The 18739-nt window shown below is 43.9% G+C and overlaps 1 protein-coding gene across 1 annotated transcript in view; it reads left to right on the top strand.

The window, feature by feature from the left end:
* GRAMD1C (GRAM domain containing 1C) overlaps positions 1-18739 on the top strand; it is a 76337-nt gene that overhangs the window by 2889 nt on the left and 54709 nt on the right. The window contains exons 3-4 of the mRNA XM_056858165.1: positions 356-365; positions 1987-2115. Coding sequence (XP_056714143.1) covers positions 356-365; positions 1987-2115 — 139 coding nt within the window. The remainder of the gene's footprint in view (positions 1-355; positions 366-1986; positions 2116-18739) is intronic.

Here is an 18739-nt window from a genome sequence, read left to right as displayed (position 1 = left end):
TTGGGTAAGAGCCCCACCTGGCTCCACCTTCTTTCTGAAAACACTTGATGGGTTCCAGGTAACAGGTTGGCAGGCACCCATGGGCACGGTGTTGGGGACCCCTGATCCACAGAGTGGCAAATCCAGTGCAAAACCTCCGATGAATAAATGGCCATAAAGTCTTTTGAGGACTAAAGCCGACCTGGGGGGTGGGGAGAGATGTTACTACTGTACAATATTTTATGTGTCCCTGTTGCTTTAGTTCTTTAGTTTCTGCCCACGCTGAGATACCGTTGTTTTGGGGCATGATATCTGTACCCTTTGACAGTAGCATTTATTTATTGAGCTATTTGCACCCTGCTTTTCTCCCCAATAGGAGGAAACAGGTAACAATATCATTGTCTTCTCCTTTATTTTATCTTTACAACAGTTTTGTGAAGTAGGCTAAGCTGAGGGAGAGGGACTAGCCGAAGGTCACCCAGTCAACTTCTGTGACAAAGTGGGGATTCAAACCTGTGGCTGTCATCCTAGTCTGGTGCTTTTACCCACAGCACCACACTGGCTCTTAGGCAAAATTGTTCTAATTCAAAGGTGGGATGATGGTCACATGTTAAAATTCTGCCTGTAATACTGCTGTTAAAGATGTATCATCGTTGCTAGGAGATGAAAAAAATGGCATTCACAATTGCTGCCTATGGGGAAAAAAGGTTCTTAGTCCAGACTGTTTTGATCAGAGAATTTTTCTAGGAATAGTATGGTGTATGTAATGCCTACTCTTTCCTTGGGACATCTAATTTCCTTGAATTTTAGACCCTATGGCTCTAGAGAGTCCTGATACTTTTCCTGTAGTCTTTCACAGAAAAATTCTAAGGGACTAGGACTTTCCTACTCAAAACAGTTAAACCCAGATATTTGTATGCCATCATATGACTGTAGATTTCTTGACTGTGCAATGTTATAATGTTAAATGTGTTAGAATAATCACGATATAGCACAGTTTAAAATAAGCTGAACATGTTTAACAAGCCCTGTTTCTGTCACCCACCTTTTTGATCTTAATAGACTTTTTCTCAAATAGGGAAGAAGATATTTTTCCAGTGGTGGGAGAGCAAGTTAGCTGAGAATCTTTCAGTACAATTCAATCTAGTTTGGCCTTGGGAGATGATAATACTCCTAGTCCCTTTCACTGACAATGTAATGGCTGCTCATTACAGTGCAGCTTACCTATTTTAAAAAAAATAGACTAGTTGTATTTCTTGAATGGAAGCAAGAGGGAGTATACAAAGTGCTGCGAATGAACCCTCGCCCTCTGAAGCTGAGATTTACCTGCCATGGTTTAAAGAACTGTTAGTAGCTAAGGTGCATTGAAGTGGTACAGTGATAGAATTATCAACTTGAAAGTGGGGCTTGGAGTTCCAAGTCATGGAGACTCCAAAGCTGCCATTTCCTCCAGGGGGATGGACCTCTATAGTCCAGAGATCATTTTAATTTCCAGGTCAGAGTTGGCAACCTTAACAGACCATCTGATGAAACTGGGGAAAATATCCCCCACCCTGGATTCATAAATGACAAGGGTGAGGAGGGTGGTGCTGTTTAGCGCTGGTTACATCATAAGTAAAATCCAGTAGGGAGATTTGTATAGTAACATTTGGCACTGCATTTGCAATGGTAATGGAAAGATCTCTGGGATGGGGGTGAGGAACTGCATTTTCCCAGATATGTAATCTTACAAGTTGTGTGCTGGTCAAATGCAGTATCTAGGTAAAAGAAGTTAAACCTTCATGGCTGAATGGAACAAATGAAAAACAAGATTTGAATTTATTATGCAACAAACTGATTGTGTGGGAAGGCTCTTGAATGCCATAACCGCAGTAAAAGAAAACAGACTGGAAACCGCTCCTTCCTTGTTCCTCATGGTTTATCCTGCACTAAATTCAAAATTCTGACAACTACTGTTTTTTTTTTACTTTAAATGCTGCTTTGCTAAATAACTTGCCTTTTTCACAGGCACTTTCTGAAGTGAATCATGGCCTTGCCAGGCAGTTACTGATGCACTCCCAGGAGAATCTCACTGGAAGCACAGATAAACTACAACCTCCCTTTCCATATAACTGGAGTACAGATTGGAACTTTTGGGTAACTATATCGATTTTTCTCGGTTTTACACATATGTTTTTGTTCCAGGACATCTACTTTCTGCAACAATTTAAGTTATCCTCCTCCCCTTTGGCGAACTTGTAATAATCACCTAGTGTGGGCATGCTAAACTATAGAACGAGTGACTTCAGTGGTGTATTTGATAACTCGGACCATTTGATAGATGGTCCATTTTCTGTGGATACATTGATGGGCTGACTCTAGAGATGTGTTGTGGAGTTCTGCACTTTCCAGTAATATGCAGGCCTGATTGGATTTGGGACCATGAGGAGAAGGAGCACCCCCCCCCAACACGCGCTGTTTTCCCAACCCGAAATGCCTCTGCTCATCAGCACGTTGCCCCATTTCTAGCCCCTTCAGTACACTTAGGGTCCCCAAAGGAGCAAATAACATCTGAATGGGGCTGTTTCAGGTCACGAAAATGACACGGGAGAGAAGCTTCCTCTCCCCACACACCACAGTTCCAATCTGATTTGGGCCTGCACATGCCAGGGAAGCACTGAACTCCAGACCATGTAGGGCTGCCAGGTTCCTGTAAGTGATCCTGCTACTATTCTGGTGGCTGGCGTTTTTTTTTTTTTTTTTTAAATCACTGTCAACTGACAGCATTACATCCCTTTTGTGGAAAACCCAGTGGTGAAGTCAGTCTACTCTAGGAATAGCCAGGGTCAGCCCTGGTTAGTATTTTGATGGGAGACCACCAAGGAATACCAGGGTTGCTGTGCAGAGGAAGGCACTGGCAAACCACCTCTGTTAGTCTCTTGCCATGAAAACCCCATAAGGGGTCGCCATAAGTCGGCTGCGACTTGACGGCACTTTACACACAGTGATGAGCTGAACCTGATTTTGCGACATCAGCTCCCCAAACCCTTGTTACTCCACCATGTTGGCTCTTTGTATATGAGGATATGTATGTGAGCAGTTTTGTATATCCACTAAAGGGCTGAGGACTCAGCTTGTCGTGGTGGGGGATTGTACTCCCTGAAGGAGTAGGTTTGTACTGTGGAATGCTGTTGAGATTTCATCCTTTATTAGCTGTATGATGGCACCACTTCTGGCATGACCCAGAAGCACCAGTGTCATGCTGGGGTAATGCTTAAACACTTGCCCCAAAACTTGATAAGAGAAAGATTTAAGAAAGACGTAGACAAGCTGGAACGTGTCCAGAGAAGAGCAACAAAGATGGTGAGGGGTCTGGAGACCAAGACCTATGAGGAAAGGTTGAAGGAGCTGGGTATGTTTAGCCTGAAGAGGAGAAGACTGAGAGGGGATATGATAACCATGTTCAAGTACTTGAAGGGCTGTCCTATAGAGGAGGGTGCCGAGTTGTTTTCTGTTGCTCAAGAAGGTCGGACCAGAACCAATGGGTTGAAATTAAATCAAAAGAGTTTTGCCCAGACATTAGGAAGAATTTTCTAACTGTTAGAGCGGTTCCTCAGTGGAACAGGCTTCCTCGGGAGGTGGTAAGCTCTCCTTCCCTGGAGGTTTTTAAGAAGAGGTTAGATGGCCATCTGTCAGCAATGCTGATTCTGTGACCTTAGGCAGATGATGAGAGGGAGGGCATCTGCCGTGGTAGTCCCTTCCAACTCTATGATTCTATGAAGTTCTAGAGCATCATCCCAGTGTGATGCCAACGCTTCTGGGTTGTGCTGTCAAGTGATGTCATTGCATGGTGACAAAAATCCCCCCCCATGGTAGGTATCCACCTCCTCCCATTTCTCCCTAAATCCTATCCTAACCTGAAGACTGTTTCATCAATATAATTTAGACTGCTCTGTTATATGGGAGTTTATTCCTTGGCTTGTTTTTATTGACATTTTTATTGGTGTGCTTGATTTTTATTGTTTTAGTTGTGAGCTGCTTCAGGTAGGTTTGGAGAGGACGGGATATCAATTTTGTAAATAAATGAATATGACTGACAGTTTGTGGTAATTAAAAGTTGCCTACTGACAAAATGCAACCGTAGAATATGCAGCAAGTTCTGAATACAATCCTAAACAAATTTACTAGGGACTGGCCCACTGAATGTAGTGAGCCTTATTTCTAAGTAAACTTGTTTGGGGTCATGATGGTAATGTTTAGTTTAAGGATCAAAATCTGAAATTGAGGATTTGAAATGATTAATCTTTTGTTTCAAACCTAATTTGTGCTATGGGAGTCAGTTAAGCTCTGTGGGTGCCACAAAACCCATTTACTGCAGAGACTCTAGAAAAATATCCCTGGCTTTTGAGCACATTCACTCCCCACTATAGCACACCTTCAGTTATGGAAAAGAACAACAAAACAACATGATTTTGCAAAAGGAGGTAGAAAGGGTGTGTCTCTTGTGACTTGTAACCGGGATAAAATGCACATTGCCATGAACAGCTATGATAATCAGACTCAGATTTGCTCCATCTCTCTGCACCTGTCTGCTTCCAGATCCTAGTCAAGAGACAAATGCCAGAGCCCAGAGACTATATAAAATAGATTGGGTGAATGCTAGAGACAGTGAGCATTAATGCATGCTGTTTGGTGAATGTAAGAAGAGCCCTGCTAGATCAGACTGATGTTACATCTGACCCAGCATCCAATTGCCTACAGTGGCCGACTAGATGCGCTAGAAGGGGCACAGAGGCCAAATGCATCTGTTAGCTCCCCCCACCCCAGCAACTAGCATTTAGAGCCAGTATACTTCTGAACATGGCCGTCTCATTCAGCCATCATGGCTAATAGCCGTAGATGGACATATTCTCTAGGCATTTGTTTAATTTCCTTTTAAAGCTAGTGGCCACAATGTGTGATAATGATCTCCACAAGTATATTATGTGTTGGGAAAAGAACAACTTTCCTTTGTCCAGAATTTACTTTTTCATCCATTTCTCTGGATGCCCCTGAAGTCAAGTGTTTTGAGAACGTAGAGTAGCGGATAAAGGGTTCACAGTTGGATATTATCTGGAGGGACCCAAAAGGTCACAGCCAGCTGTTGTGGGTGTTCAACTTGTCCTAAGAATATACCTTAATTCTACATTTAATGGGAGATTATCTTTTAATTTTGCCGCATATCAGGGAGTTAAGGGCATGTTAAGTAAGCATTTCAAACTGTTATTTCCAGGTGATGAATGTTAGTAATGAGAAATGTTATTGTGCATTGGAACATGCTACCAAGTGGTAAACTCTTTCCCTTTAGTCTTTTGTTTTTCTTGCCTACTTCTGTACTTTCCTCCTTTGAAACTCTCCTTCTATTATGCACCAGAGACCTAATTTTATTGTTGCTCTTCAGAGAGCAGGAAATTCTCCACAGGTGACCTCCCCCATATGTGTATCCCAAATACACGGCAGTGACAGATGAATGGCATGTCACTCTGCTCCTAGACCCTCAGCACACCTCATTCCCTATCTAAATTGGATTGTTGACTCACTAAGAATGGTAGTTTTAAGAACTGGTTCTTCTATTTCTTTTATATGAATTGAAATTGGTACTGTACTTCCAAGAGAACCTTGTAAAAAAGTTCAGAATTGAAATTTTTAACTATCTTCTGCCCTGAGCCTAGCTTTGGCTGGGGAGGGCGGGCTAGAAATCTCTAAATAAATAAATAAATAAACTATATGTAATTGGCAGGAAAAGCTTAACTTCTAGAACAGGGGTGGGGAACCTTTTTCCTGCTAAGGGCCATTTGCGCATTTACAACATTATTCGGGGGCCATAACCAGGTGTAGATCTCCCGGGCGGGAGACTACGTTTTCCAGGTCTCCAGCCACCACCTTGAGGTTGGCAACCCCAGGGAAGACCACACAGAGAAGGCCTGGAGGGCGCCCCTGCTCCCTCGTCCTCCCCCGCTCCCAGGCGGGAGGGCAGCCAGCGGTAGGCCTGAGCAAATGAGGCGCTAGGAGGCAGCCGATCCACAGGGAAGGAAGGGAGGAAGGAAAGAAAACATAGAAAGAGGAAAAGGGAGGGAGGGGAAAAGAGAGAGAAAGGGAGAAAGAAATGGAGGGAGGGGGAGAAAGAAAGAAAAGGATGGAGGGAGACAGACAAAGAGACAGAAAAAGAGGGAGAGAAAGGAGAGTGACAGAAAAAGAAGAAAAGAAAGAAAAGCCTCCCCCCCCACACACACACACCTGTGCACGCCGGCCCCAAGCGACCAGGCCCCAACCTCCACGCCTCCCCCCCACACACCCCCGGCCCCAGAGCTCCCGAGGGCCGCAGAAAATGTCCTCGGGGGCCCTATGCGGCCCCCGGGCCTGAGGTTCCCCATCCCTGTTCTAGAACAATGTTGAAGGCCAATCAAAGCATTCATGCTAGAGAGAGACTGTTTCTAATGTAGAAAGTTCTTCACTCAGAGCATTAATTTAAGATGGTACTTGAAATTCCGTACTTGGGAGAAACTTTATAATTACGGTTGCCAACCTCCAGTTGGTGGCTGGAGATCTGCTATTACAACTGATCTTTATCCCGCTTTGGCAATTGGGTCTTTATGGCATTGAAGTCCCTCCCCTCTCCAGACCTCACCTTCCTCAGGCTCCACCCTCAAAATCTCCAGGTATTTCCCAACCTGGAGCTGGCAACCCTACTTCTAATTGCCCTGAGTGTGAGAAAAGCTTTAGTAGAAGACCATTTGGGTAGACAGGATGTGGGTCTTTAATTTTCCTCACAGTTTTTGTTGTTTGATGCTGATGGCTTTAGACTGATGTTTCTAATTTTATTTTGTTCTAATTTGTTGGGCTGTTAATGGTTTGAACTGTGATTTTGACTTTTAGCCCATTCGAGGCTCCCTGTGGATTAAAAAGTAGGATTTAAAATATTTTTAATAAGTAGTACTTTCAAGTGGTTGGCCTGGAGTTTTCAATAGCAGTGGCTACGGGCTGAGTCACATAGAACAATAAAGAAAAAGGAATCCTTTATTTTTCTAGTTGCTGAAGTTCACAGGCTCTCTCAGCATTACAAAAATTCTACCTGTAAGCAATTAAATAACAGGAGTCTGATCAACCAAGCTGTATGGCTGCTCCTGGTAGGCCCGGGAGCATTACAGGGAGCCATCCTTTATTACATTTCTTGAATTATTAATCATACTCTGGGCATGGGAAATCTGAGTCAGAAGTTAAATGACTTGTCTCAAGTGATGCTTTAGTCGGCTGTAGAGTAAGGACTTCAGCCCCTGTGCTTATTCTCCATAACATCAAACAGTTCTCTTTCAGCAGGAATGGGACGGCTAGAAACAAACACTTTACTCTCTGCATCTGAGTTCATCAGTACGAAACTTGATGATGCTTCTGTGCATTGCCCGGCCAGCCTCAATACCTTGGGAGCCCAATGCCTCACGTAGGTGAAATCACACTAACAGTGCATTCCTAGGGAGAGTTACTCCAGTCTAAGCCCATTCATTTCAATGGCTTAGACTGGAGTAACTCTCCTTAGGAGTGTACTGTAATTTGCCTAAGGGAGCTGCTTAGGGCTCTCACCTGTATCTGCACAAAAGAATGCACAAAATTTTAGATGTGTCCTAGGCAGGCTATTTTTAAGGGTGAGGGAAATGGGAGCAATTCGCTTGGGCTTCATTCATACAAAGAAGGGGCCACATTAACTTTGACCATCAGTATTGTGTTTCAGCGTTTATAACGATCAGATCTTTTTCCATCCAAGGCAATAGTGCTGGTCAATAAAAAATACTTGCCGCCCCATCACAGCAAGGAATGCTTTTTTGTTGTTGTTGTTCTCATTTCCAGAATCCTGCTAACTTTACTAGTTTAAAAAACATTGAGTAGTGGGATGGGAGGGAAATCCCATTTGCAGAACAAATGCTGCGCTTTGCAGGTAAATTTAATATAAACAGCATAAAAATGTTATAGGACATCTTAACATCGTACTACTTTATTAAGTTCAAGTGTCAAATGCCAGTGGCGTGTGTAAAGATAGTGAATATCTACTTATTGTTTTCAGCTGAAAGAAAAAATGGCACAGGATGTTGTAAGAAGGACGAGGGATTTCAAACGAGAAATCAGTCCTTGGGTCTTGCTGTCTTAAAAAGAGCTGGATTGTGTTAATACACATTTGGAACTGGGAACAAAGGTTTTTATACTTGCATGTTTGCCAAGAAGAGTTCTTCAGCCAAATACCAGGGAAAGACTCTGCAGGGAACCTTGTTTTCAGCTAATCTGTATAATGCTACAGAAAGGTAAAGACACAACATTAATTAAGTCCTAGTTGTTGGACCAAATGCGCCCATGCAGGTTGTCCATACAGCCATAATTACACCTCTAGAGGTTTGTTTTATTCTGATTGAGCCCCTTAAGTCGGAAAGGAACCTGGCTGGCTGCTGGTTTTCCCAGGGCTTTTATTTCAGACTGCAACCTGGAAATAAAAAAAAGAAATTGCTTGCAAATGTGCTAATTTTATTTAGGGAAGTTTTCCATCGTTTCTTTCTTGTTTAAGAGTAGCAAATATTTCTGGCGCAAGATTGTAAGTGCCTTAAGGGTTGATGAGGCTTGAGGCAGGGCATGCAATTAATCTTGGTTAGATAGAAATAATGAAGGGTGGATCTTGGGGTTAGCTGATAAGTCAAACTTTCCTTTCTGTGGCTTTTGTGAAGATGATTTTGCCTCTACCATTATTTAATTGTTCACTTTATCATAAAACTGTTGTATATTTACTGGTGCTGAAAGCAACTCACAGGAATTAACATCTAGTACAAATAACAAGGTGTTCAGCTTAAAATGTCCCTTAGGGAGAAGACTTACCATCTGAGCTCAGATACAGGCAAAATGGAGGGGGCCATGACTACTTCCTGTCCTCCCTGTGATGGCCTTATTTGAGGGAGTTAGGCACTTGGCTAGTGCTGGATCCAGGCAGGGGTCAGCTTGCCACAATTTTAAATTTTTGTCCTTTGCCAAGGTCCAAGGGAAGGGATTTCAGCAGGGAATAATGCCATAGAGTCCACCCTCCAAACCAGACATTGGGCGAAAACGCACGGTCGCTTAGTCTCCGTGGGAAATGATCCCTGGAGATCAGTTGTCATTCTGAAAGATTTCCAGGTCCCACCTGGAGGCTGGCAATCTTATCTGAATTTGCTTAATCTTAAAGTGCTGTCTGATTAGTCCCTTGTGCTGATTTAAAAAATTATTTGAGCTATATTTGAAGAATTGCAAGCAGAAAAAGTTGATCTGGTCCATGGGAACATCTTTGTCCCATAGCCTCAGTTTCCTGTGCGTGAGAAGTACCTCCAGTTAATCTGCAGGGATGCTCTAGTACTTATCCCAAACTCTAAAGTTAAACCATAGAGCATGGGTTCCCATTGCGGTGTCTGTGGGAGCTAGGGTTGCCAGGTCCCTCTTCGCCACCGGCGGGAGGTTTTTGGAGCAGAGGCTGAGGAGGGCGGGGTTTGGGGAGGGGGGGACTTCAATGCCATAGAGTCCAATTGCCAAAGCAGCCATTTTCTCCAGGGGAACTGATCTCTATCAGCTGGAGATCAGTTGTAATAGCAGGAGAGCTCCAGCTAGTACCTGTACGTTGGCAACCCTTGTGGGAGCCATGGCACCCGCTGACACCTTTCCTGGCACCCGCCAGGTGTGGGCAGGGTGTCAGCGAGGGCACCCAGTCGGACTCCGGATAAGCAAGCTCCGTGTTTCCCCCCCCCCTCCCGGTCTCGTGGGAGAGTCTCTTCAGTTTGGGAGGAAGGTGTGAAAGCCGGAGGCACTAATACTTCCACTTCAAAGCAAGCCTTCCTATTGTAAATCTGCTATCTGTTCTCAAGGTGTCAATTCTGCCAGAACCCTGGCATCTCTAGAAACTGGAAAGAACCCTGATGTTTTGCGTTTCAAAGCCATTACGTGTAATCAATTCTAGTGTGTGTCCCCTATAAAGATGACCTGTATTTCCCCCATCTGTATTCTGACCTTAAGTTTGTATAGACCTACTGAACCCGTTTGCTTTCTTAATTAAACTTTAAACTCTCTGCAACGTCTGGAGTGAAGTTTACTATTGCTGAAATGCAACAAGGTACTGAAGTCTGACACAGGGCCAGGTAGGGCTTTTGCCCAGCAAGGATTTTGATGGTTCGTTGGATATTTGATTGGCTGTACAGATTGTTGCTTTGGCAGCAGCTGTGACCACAGTACAAGGATCTTCACTGTGGACTGGTAAGCTGTGGCAACCGTTGTGTGGTTAGCTCCACCTCCTGTGGGAGCTGTTTTGCAGCAGCCATCCCTACCATAGAGTTTTGGTCGCGCCAGTAAGTCTCACACTGGTTTCCAGCCTTGTGCCAGCAACCTCATCCCCTCCCCAAGCCCCACCCTCCCTAGGCTCCAGTCCCAAATCTCCAGGAATTTCCCAACCCAGGAATTTCCCGTCTACAAACTCTTGCCTTCCTGAGGCAAAGAATTCTATAACAGGGCCTGTCCCTACTTGGCTTTGTAGGAAGGATTCTGAACCAGAGTAAAGTAGAACAAATGTACAAAGGCTGTTCTCTTCCTCTACCCCGTCCTTTTAAACATGGGAAGGGAAGAGAGCTTAACAGAGTGGCTGCTTTCATGCTTTGTACAGCAGTCTGGTCACAAGGTACAGCATGGTAGCAGAATTAAGGAGATGTAGGAGCTTGGGTTAGAATGAGCCAGATCAGGCGCTAACATTCTTCTGCTGAAACGTTAAGCCTTACAACCCACCGTAATCGCAGTGAACTGTCATTTTACACTGCGCTAATTGGGAGTTTGAGTAACATCTGGCAGGGTTATTAGCTGCTGAGTAGGGCCTGTTTTTTGTGTGTCTTGTTTCATTATAAACATGTGAGCAATGTCGTCATCAGCAGCATGTTTTGTAATATAAAAAAGCAAAGGATGGCCTGGCAACTTGGAGGTCAAGCATAGGTGCTCATAAGCTCTCACCTGGTCATACAGTCAAAATAGCCTGGATACAACCCCAAAAACCCATGCCTAAACCCACAGGGTCATGTCTTTAAACATTGGGCTGGCTGCACAAAAGGCAGCTCTGTATTATGGAATAATTATTATGCAACAATGCTTCCAGTGAATTTTGCTGCTAGCTCACTTGTGGAGGAAATTATATCTTTCAAGGTAGGATCTATTAAAATTTCTAAGACATATCAGTAAAAACTGACTTTAGAATTTATCTATAAAATTTTGATTGGGTTTAATCTCTATAGCAGCGGTTCCCAGACTTTTTGAGTCATGGAGTGCTTTTCAGGAGAGAAATTAGTCACGGAGCACTAATTTTCACCTAGCACCTCTATACTAAATGGAATGACAGTAGTACTTTTCTTGCCAATCTCTTCATAGAGCACTAGGAGATGTTTCGTGGAGCACAGTTTGGGAACCACTGCTCTAGAGCATTAATAAGGAGCTCAGATACCATCTATAATGTCAATATGGGGTGGGGGGAGATAAACCTTGCTCTAAGTTTGGGCTAGTTGCTTCCGTGTTCCTATTTTGTTTCCTGTTCCGCCAAGGTGTGAGTGATACCTGCAGGGCTTCTTTGGAAGGAGTTTCCCAGAAAGATAGCTAATGAAAAGCAAAGAGTTTGGTCATTCCTTTTTTTCCAGTTTACTGTATCATTTAAAAAGAAGAACTATGTGGATTCAACAGTGTGGGTGTTGTGTTCTTTCTTCTTTTCTGATTGAGCTAGCACAGGCAAAACAGGATTCATACGTTTAAAAGTTATGTAGAAAATATTGGGTTAGATCCTGCAGAGGATGTCTGTAGCTGAACGGGAGGAGGTCAGCAATTCCTGCCTTCTTCAAAAGACTTCAGATTCCTTCCTCATGGTGTTCCTGGGAGTCCTCTGTCTGCCAGGAGCAGCATTTTGGAGAGCAATTTTTGGGCTACTGTGAATGGGGAAGGTAAGAAAATCCCACTGCTGACAGAAATCCTTCAGTAGTTAGGGGTTGACAATGGGTGAAAACGCATGGTCGCTTTATCCTCCTTTAATCCCTGTTTCAGCCTGGATCGAACACATGCGTTTTGCCTAATGTGCATTCGATCCTGGCTAAAACAGGGATTAAAGGAGGATAAAGCGACCATGCGTTTTCGCCCATAGATTACCAAAAATATCCCTCCAACTAGAAAACTAGATTCAACATGAATGCTAAGCAAACATATAGTTATTTCAAGAGATCGTAGAGCTTCCGTTTTTTTTATTAGGTTGCCAGCTCGAGGCTGGGAAAATACCTGGAGATTTTGGGGATGGTGCCTGAGGAGGGCAGGGCTTGGGGAGGGACCTCAGTGGGGTATAATGCCATAGAATGCACCTTCCAAAGTGGTGATTTTCTCCAGGTGAACTGATCTGGTCGCCTGGAAATCAGTTGTAATAGTGGGAGATCTCCAGCCACCGCCTGGAGGTTGGCAGCCATATTTATCATCCCCATATGGGCAGACAGGGAGAGGAGGTGTTGAGTCTGAGCTAGGATTGCCAACTCTAGGTCATGGAACTCCTGGAGATTTGGAGGTGGAGCCTGGGGGGCGGAGCTTTAATGCCATACTTTACAGTCTACCCACCAAAGCTGCCATTTTCTCCAGGGCAACTAATCTCTGTCTGGAGATCAGTTGTAATTCCAGGATATCTCCAGGCTCTGCCTGGAGGTTGGAACCCTAGGCTGAGCAAGACTGGCCTTCTTAAGACCACAGGAGCTTTCTGATTCATAGTTCACTTTTTAATCGATTGCATCATACCAGCCCTCCTTGACAACACTCGTTCAACAGGTGCAGGATTTGTGTGTGTATGTGTGTGTGTGTGTGTGTGAATTGAGAAGCATTCATTCAATTAACCTAGACACTAGGCATTAGAGTAGAAGAATAAAAAACTGCCTAGAATCATGTACACAAATTTCAGGTTCTGCTGGGTAAATAAATAATTATACCTGCTGTTCTCTGGGGTGTGTCTTGTTCAGAAATTCTTCCCTTTCCTTATGAAGGACATATCTAGACTTTTCCCCTTGCAGGCATCACGTTAGTTGGCCATTATCCATCTACCAGATCATCCTGTTTTCTGTTGGTTGCTTTTGTCTTTTATTGAAACATACATACTTCAAAATCCTACTGGGCTACAGAGAGGAACCACAGAGCACACTGTGTGATCCACTGATTCCCTGTGTCATTCCTCATATCAACATTGACAGAGCCAGCATTTGGTATAGTGGTTAAAGTGTTGGACTCTTGCTCTTATGTAGTAGAAATATAATACAATTATTTGCCCTTAAAGCATGGCAGTCTTAAACAATTTTGTGTTCCGAAATTTAAACCATTAACCTGAATTAAATGCACAAATCATTCTCTTGCCGGCTTTGCTTTTATTTTCACCATGGATTAAGTAGTAGGAATGCAGGAAGGGTCAGGGATAGAAGTAGCCAGCTTGGTATAATGATTAGAGCAGGGGTGTTAAATTCATTTGTTATGAGGGCTGGATATGACATAAATGTCACTTGGTCGGGCCAGGCCATGCCTTGCCCGCCCAGACTGGGGGCGGGGTGGCTGCCTCAGCTGGCTCACAGGCCAGATAAGAGCTCTCAAGGGGCTGGATCCAGCCCTCGGGCCTTATGTTTGACACCCCTGGATTAGAGTGTTGGGCTAGGATCTGGGAGACACAGGTTCGAATCCCCACTCTGCCATGGAAATTTGCTGGGTAACCTTGGGCCAGTCACACACTTTCAGCCTAAACTACCTCTCAAGGTTGTTGTGAGGATAAAATGGAGAAGAGAAAATGATGTACGCCACTTTGGGTCTCCACTAGTGAGTAAGTAAGTAAATCAGTAGGCTGCATTGGTTTTCCTGGATGTTCAATGATAGTGAGTGTGGGATTTCAGTTTCGTACCCAGTTTGCTAACTTGGGCTCATAGCTTTTAAGTTGCTCGGGCACGTGCACTGGGGTTTGCCTAATTCCGCAACTAAAAGGTGATTGCTTTTCTAAGTGTAATAGTGGTATGGTATGGTTTTGAAGAAAAGAATTTCTGAAAAAAAGGTTCATGGCTCGAACCTGGTATAAGTGGCTGCATGAAGCTAACTGCTTTCTAGTTACTATCAGCAACTATCCCTATTTACCTGAAATGAAGACTATAGTCTCCCCACCCCCACCCTTAACAGAAAATGAAGGGGAAAGATTTTAAACTTGCATACAAGTAATGAAAATAATAAACTTGCATATGTGTGTTTTTAAATCCTCCTTTATAAAAGAGGATCATCTTAGTCCCTTTAGTTCATCAAAATTTAAGAGTTCCATGTGCAAAGATTAGGAAAGCAATTGTATTTTTTTTGGGGGGGGGAACCCGGTAACTGATGAAAATGCATCCAATTCTAGTGGAACTAGCTAAGCAGCATGCAAATAACTAGAAGGAAAGATTCACATGATTATATACATGATAGAGGAAGTGTGGTCATTCAGTAGTAATAATGCTACTATTATGCCGTTCTCAGTGTTGCATTCCTGAGTCATGCTAGACACCACTTGGCACTCACCTTCCTAAACAGGTGAGAAGTGATTGCTAAGTATGCACATATGTACTTAAATGTTGATATATGAGTTATGTCTTAAGGATATGGTAGGAGGAAGAACTATTTAATTACTATTTTGTATCCTGACTGCTACTGTGTGCACATTTACCTTTTGGTTTGGGAAGCTAAGGTTTGGGGGTTACCGCACTTGTATTCCCACCGATGTATTAAGAGTTTGAAAACGTTATAAAAAATACTGTTCGCACTTTGTTTGGCCCCTTTAGCTGTGAAGATGTCTTCCAACCATTTATAAGCCGTGGTATCCAAAAACCCTTTTAAAGCAATGTTTTTTATAACATTTTCAAACTCTTAATACATATCTGGGAATGCAAAGTGCGGTAACCCTGAAAGATTGCCTTGCTTATCTGGAAGAAATAGTTCCAGGGATTTACAGTGAGGGGGAAAAGTATTTGATCCCCTGCTGAATTTGCCCGTTTGCCCTCTGACGAAGAAATGACCAGTCCATAATTTTAATGGTAGGTTTATTGTAGCTGTGAGAGACAGAATAACAACAGGAAAAACCCCAGAAACCCAGAAGACAAAAGTCAGAGATTGATGTGCATTATAATGAGTGAAATAAGTATTTGATCCCTTTGCAAAAGATGACTTAGTACTTGGTGGCAAAACCCTTGTTGGCAATTACAGAGGTCAGACGTTTCTTGTAGGTGGCCACCAGGTTTGCACACATCTCAGGAGGTATTTTGTCCCACTCCTCTTTGCATATCCTCTCCAAGTCAGTAAGATTTCGAGACTGATGTGTAGCTACTCGAACCTTCAGCTCCCTCCACAGATTTTCGATGGGATTAAGGTCTGGAGACTGGCTAGGCCACTCCAGACCTTAATGTGCTTCTTCTTGAGCCACTCCTTTGTTGCCTTGGCTGTGTGTTTTGGGTCATTGTCATGCTGGAATACCCATCCTCGTCCCATTTTCAATGCCCTGGCTGAGGGAAGGAGGTGTTCACCCAAAATTCGACGATACATGGTCCCGTCCATCGTCCCTTCGATGCGGTGAAGGTGTCCTGTCCCCTTAGCAGAAAAACACCCCCAAAGCATAATATGTCCCCCTCCATGTTTGATGGTGGGGATGGTGTTCTTGGGGTCATAGGCAGCATTCCTCCTCCTCCAAACACGGCGAGTTGAGTTGATGCCAAAGAGCTCGATTTTGGTCTCATCTGACCACAACACTTTCACCCAGTTCTCCTCTGGGTCATTCAGATGTGCATTGGCAAACTGCAGATGGGCCTGTACATGTGCTGTCTTGAGCAAGGGGACCTTGCGGGCTCTGCAAGATCTCAGTCCTTCACTGCGTAGTGTGTTACCAACTGTTTTCATGGTGACTATGGTCCCAGCTGCTCTGAGATCATTGACAAGTTCCCCCCATGTAGTTCTGGGCTGCTTCATCACCGTTCTCATGATCATTGCAACGCCACGAGATGAGATCTTGCTTGGAGCCCCAGACCGAGGGAGGTTGACAGTTAGGGTTAGGGTTGTCACCTTCTCACCAAGCTGCTTGGCAATAGTCTTGTAGCCCAGTCCAGCCTTGTGCAGGTCTACAATCTTGTCCCTGACATCCTTGGACAGCTCTTTGGTCTTGGTCATGGTGGCTAGTTTGGAATCTGATGGATTGATTGCTTCTGTCGACAGCAGACCCCTAACCCTAACCCTAATCTGGCTGGTTGATAGGGGATCAAATACTTATTTCACTCATTATAATGCACATCAATCTCTGTCTTTTGTCTTCTGGGTTTCTGGGGGTTTTCCTGTTGTTATTCTGTCTCTCACAGCTACCTACCATTAAAATTATGGACTGGTCATTTCTTCGTCAGAGGGCAAATTTAGCAGGGGATCAAATACTTTTTTCCCTCACTGTACTTAAATAGCTGAGCCTTATACTAAATACATATGTGCAGTTGGTGCTCTTGCTACTGTCCATTAGCATGTATGCAGGCAGCTGATGCATGAGATAAGTGTGTCTATAGTGAGGTGTAAATCACCAGAAATTGAGACTGCATGCTTCCAATACAGTTAACTCCATGATTAGTTGCTGGAGTATTTTGTGACAGTTCCCTGCAGTTTTTGTTGTTGTTGGAATATCTCTTCGGCATTGTATTGATCTAGACAGAATTAAGTTCTCCCATTAAGAAGAATGTCACTATTGAGGAAGCAGCTGAGGCGCTCGAGGGGATGTTCCTGCAAAAGCATATGTTCCTTTTCATAACTGAGCATGAAAGAAGCTTTGCCTGTGTCTTGGCTATTGCGTGGGACTTAAAAGGCTGTCATAGAGAGGATGGTGCTGAGTTGTTTTCTGTTGCCCCAGGAGGTCGGACCAGAATGAACGGGTTGAAATTAAATCAAAAGAATTTCAATTTAGACATTAGGAAGAATTTTCTAACAGTTAGAGCAGTTCCTCAGTGGAATGGGCTTCCTTGGGAGGTGGTGAGCGCTCCTTCCCTGGAGGTTTTTAAGAAGAGGTTAGATGGCCATCTGTCAGCAATGCTGATTCTATGGCCTTAAGCTGATGATGAAAGGGAAGGCATCTTGGCTATCTTCTGGTCACTGGGTGTGTGTGGGGGGGAGGTAGTTGTGAATGTCCTGCATTGTGCAGGTGGTTGGACTAGATGACCCTGGTAGTCCTTTCCAACTCTATGATTCTGTGATTCTATGATTCTATTACTTGAGCAGACCTTAACTACGTGCAAAATACAAACTTGGCTCCATACTAGATGTTTTTGCAGGCACAAGGATTTATGTCCAGAGAGGGCAATGTTCCAGCCTCCAACATAATGCTGAAATGCTCCCCAAATCCTGTTCTTGGAGAATGATTAGTCAGGAACAGGATTTCAGAGGGCATTTCAGGCTTCTACAGGAGGGAAGAGGCAGGAAAATCACCCTCAGCGTGCAGAAAACTTTGCATGCGCAGAAACGTGGCCCTTGTTAAAAATTATCATACTATAATTGCCCAAAAGCTTGATAGAAATTATAACCATAGTGTTGGACATAAATAAAAGTTCCTGGCATAAATGGCATGGCTGCACAAGGTCTTATTTGCTCGATCAGGAACACCACTCATAAAAGTCTATTATGGCTCCAGTGTTTCATGGAAGAAAATATACAGCCAAAATAACTTGCATGTATTCATCAGGCAACTCTGTTTTGTATGAAAGGGGATATATTTCTGGAGAGTTACGCCTCGCTATACAATGTATTCTATTCTGTCTCAAAATGCAAATTGTAGGCTCAAGCAGTCTCCCATTTGCTTTGGGATCATATGTGGAAGAAATAAAAAAGTTTAATCCTTCAAACTCCACTTGGTTTCACTATTCTGCTGCAAGCTTTTTAAAGGTGCAAAGTCATGTCCCTTGAAAACATACTCCCCCACAATGTATGGGTTTGCAAGTATGCATATTGAAGGTGACCTGTGGTCTTTAAGAACGTAAGAGCCCTGCTGGATGAGACCAGTGGTCCATCTAGTCTAGCATTCTGTCTTACACAGTGGCCAACCAGTTCCTCTGGAGGTCCAACAACAGGGCCTAAAGGCCGAGGCCTTCCCCTGCCTCCCGGCACTGGGATTCAGAGGCTAGCCGCTTCTGAGTTGTGGACATTCCCTTTAGTCATCATGGCTAGTAGTCCTGATAGACCTATCCTCAGTGAATCTACCTAATACCCTTTTAAAGCTATTTATGCCTGTGGCCGTCACTACTTCCTCTGGCAGCGAATTCCACATTTTAATCACTCACTGTGTAAAGAGGTATTTCCTTTTGTCTGTCCTGAATCTACTGCCCACCAGCTTCATTGGATGCCCTGGAGTTCTAGTATTTGGGAAGAGGGAGTCAACTTTCTCCACACTGTCTGTAATTTTATAAACCTCTTATCATGTCCTCCCTTCGTCATCTCTTTTCTAAAACTGAAAAGTCCCAGGCTTCAGACTTTCTTGATAGGGAAGGCACACCAACCCCCTTTGTCTTTGTCTGGTCAGTTCGAGCCTGTGGAAAAACTGGGAAATTCTTGTTAGATAGCTCAGGGTGGGACCTGGTTCCTTGACAAGGTTGCCAACTCTGGGCTGGGAAATTCTTTGGAGACTTAGGGGTGGAGGAGAAGCTCAACCCTCCAAAGCAGCAGTTTTCTAGGGGAACTG

The sequence above is a fragment of the Euleptes europaea genome, chromosome 12, assembly GCF_029931775.1.
Source record: "Euleptes europaea isolate rEulEur1 chromosome 12, rEulEur1.hap1, whole genome shotgun sequence".
NCBI lineage: Eukaryota > Metazoa > Chordata > Lepidosauria > Squamata > Sphaerodactylidae > Euleptes > Euleptes europaea.
This window is presented reverse-complemented; position numbering and strand designations above follow the sequence as displayed.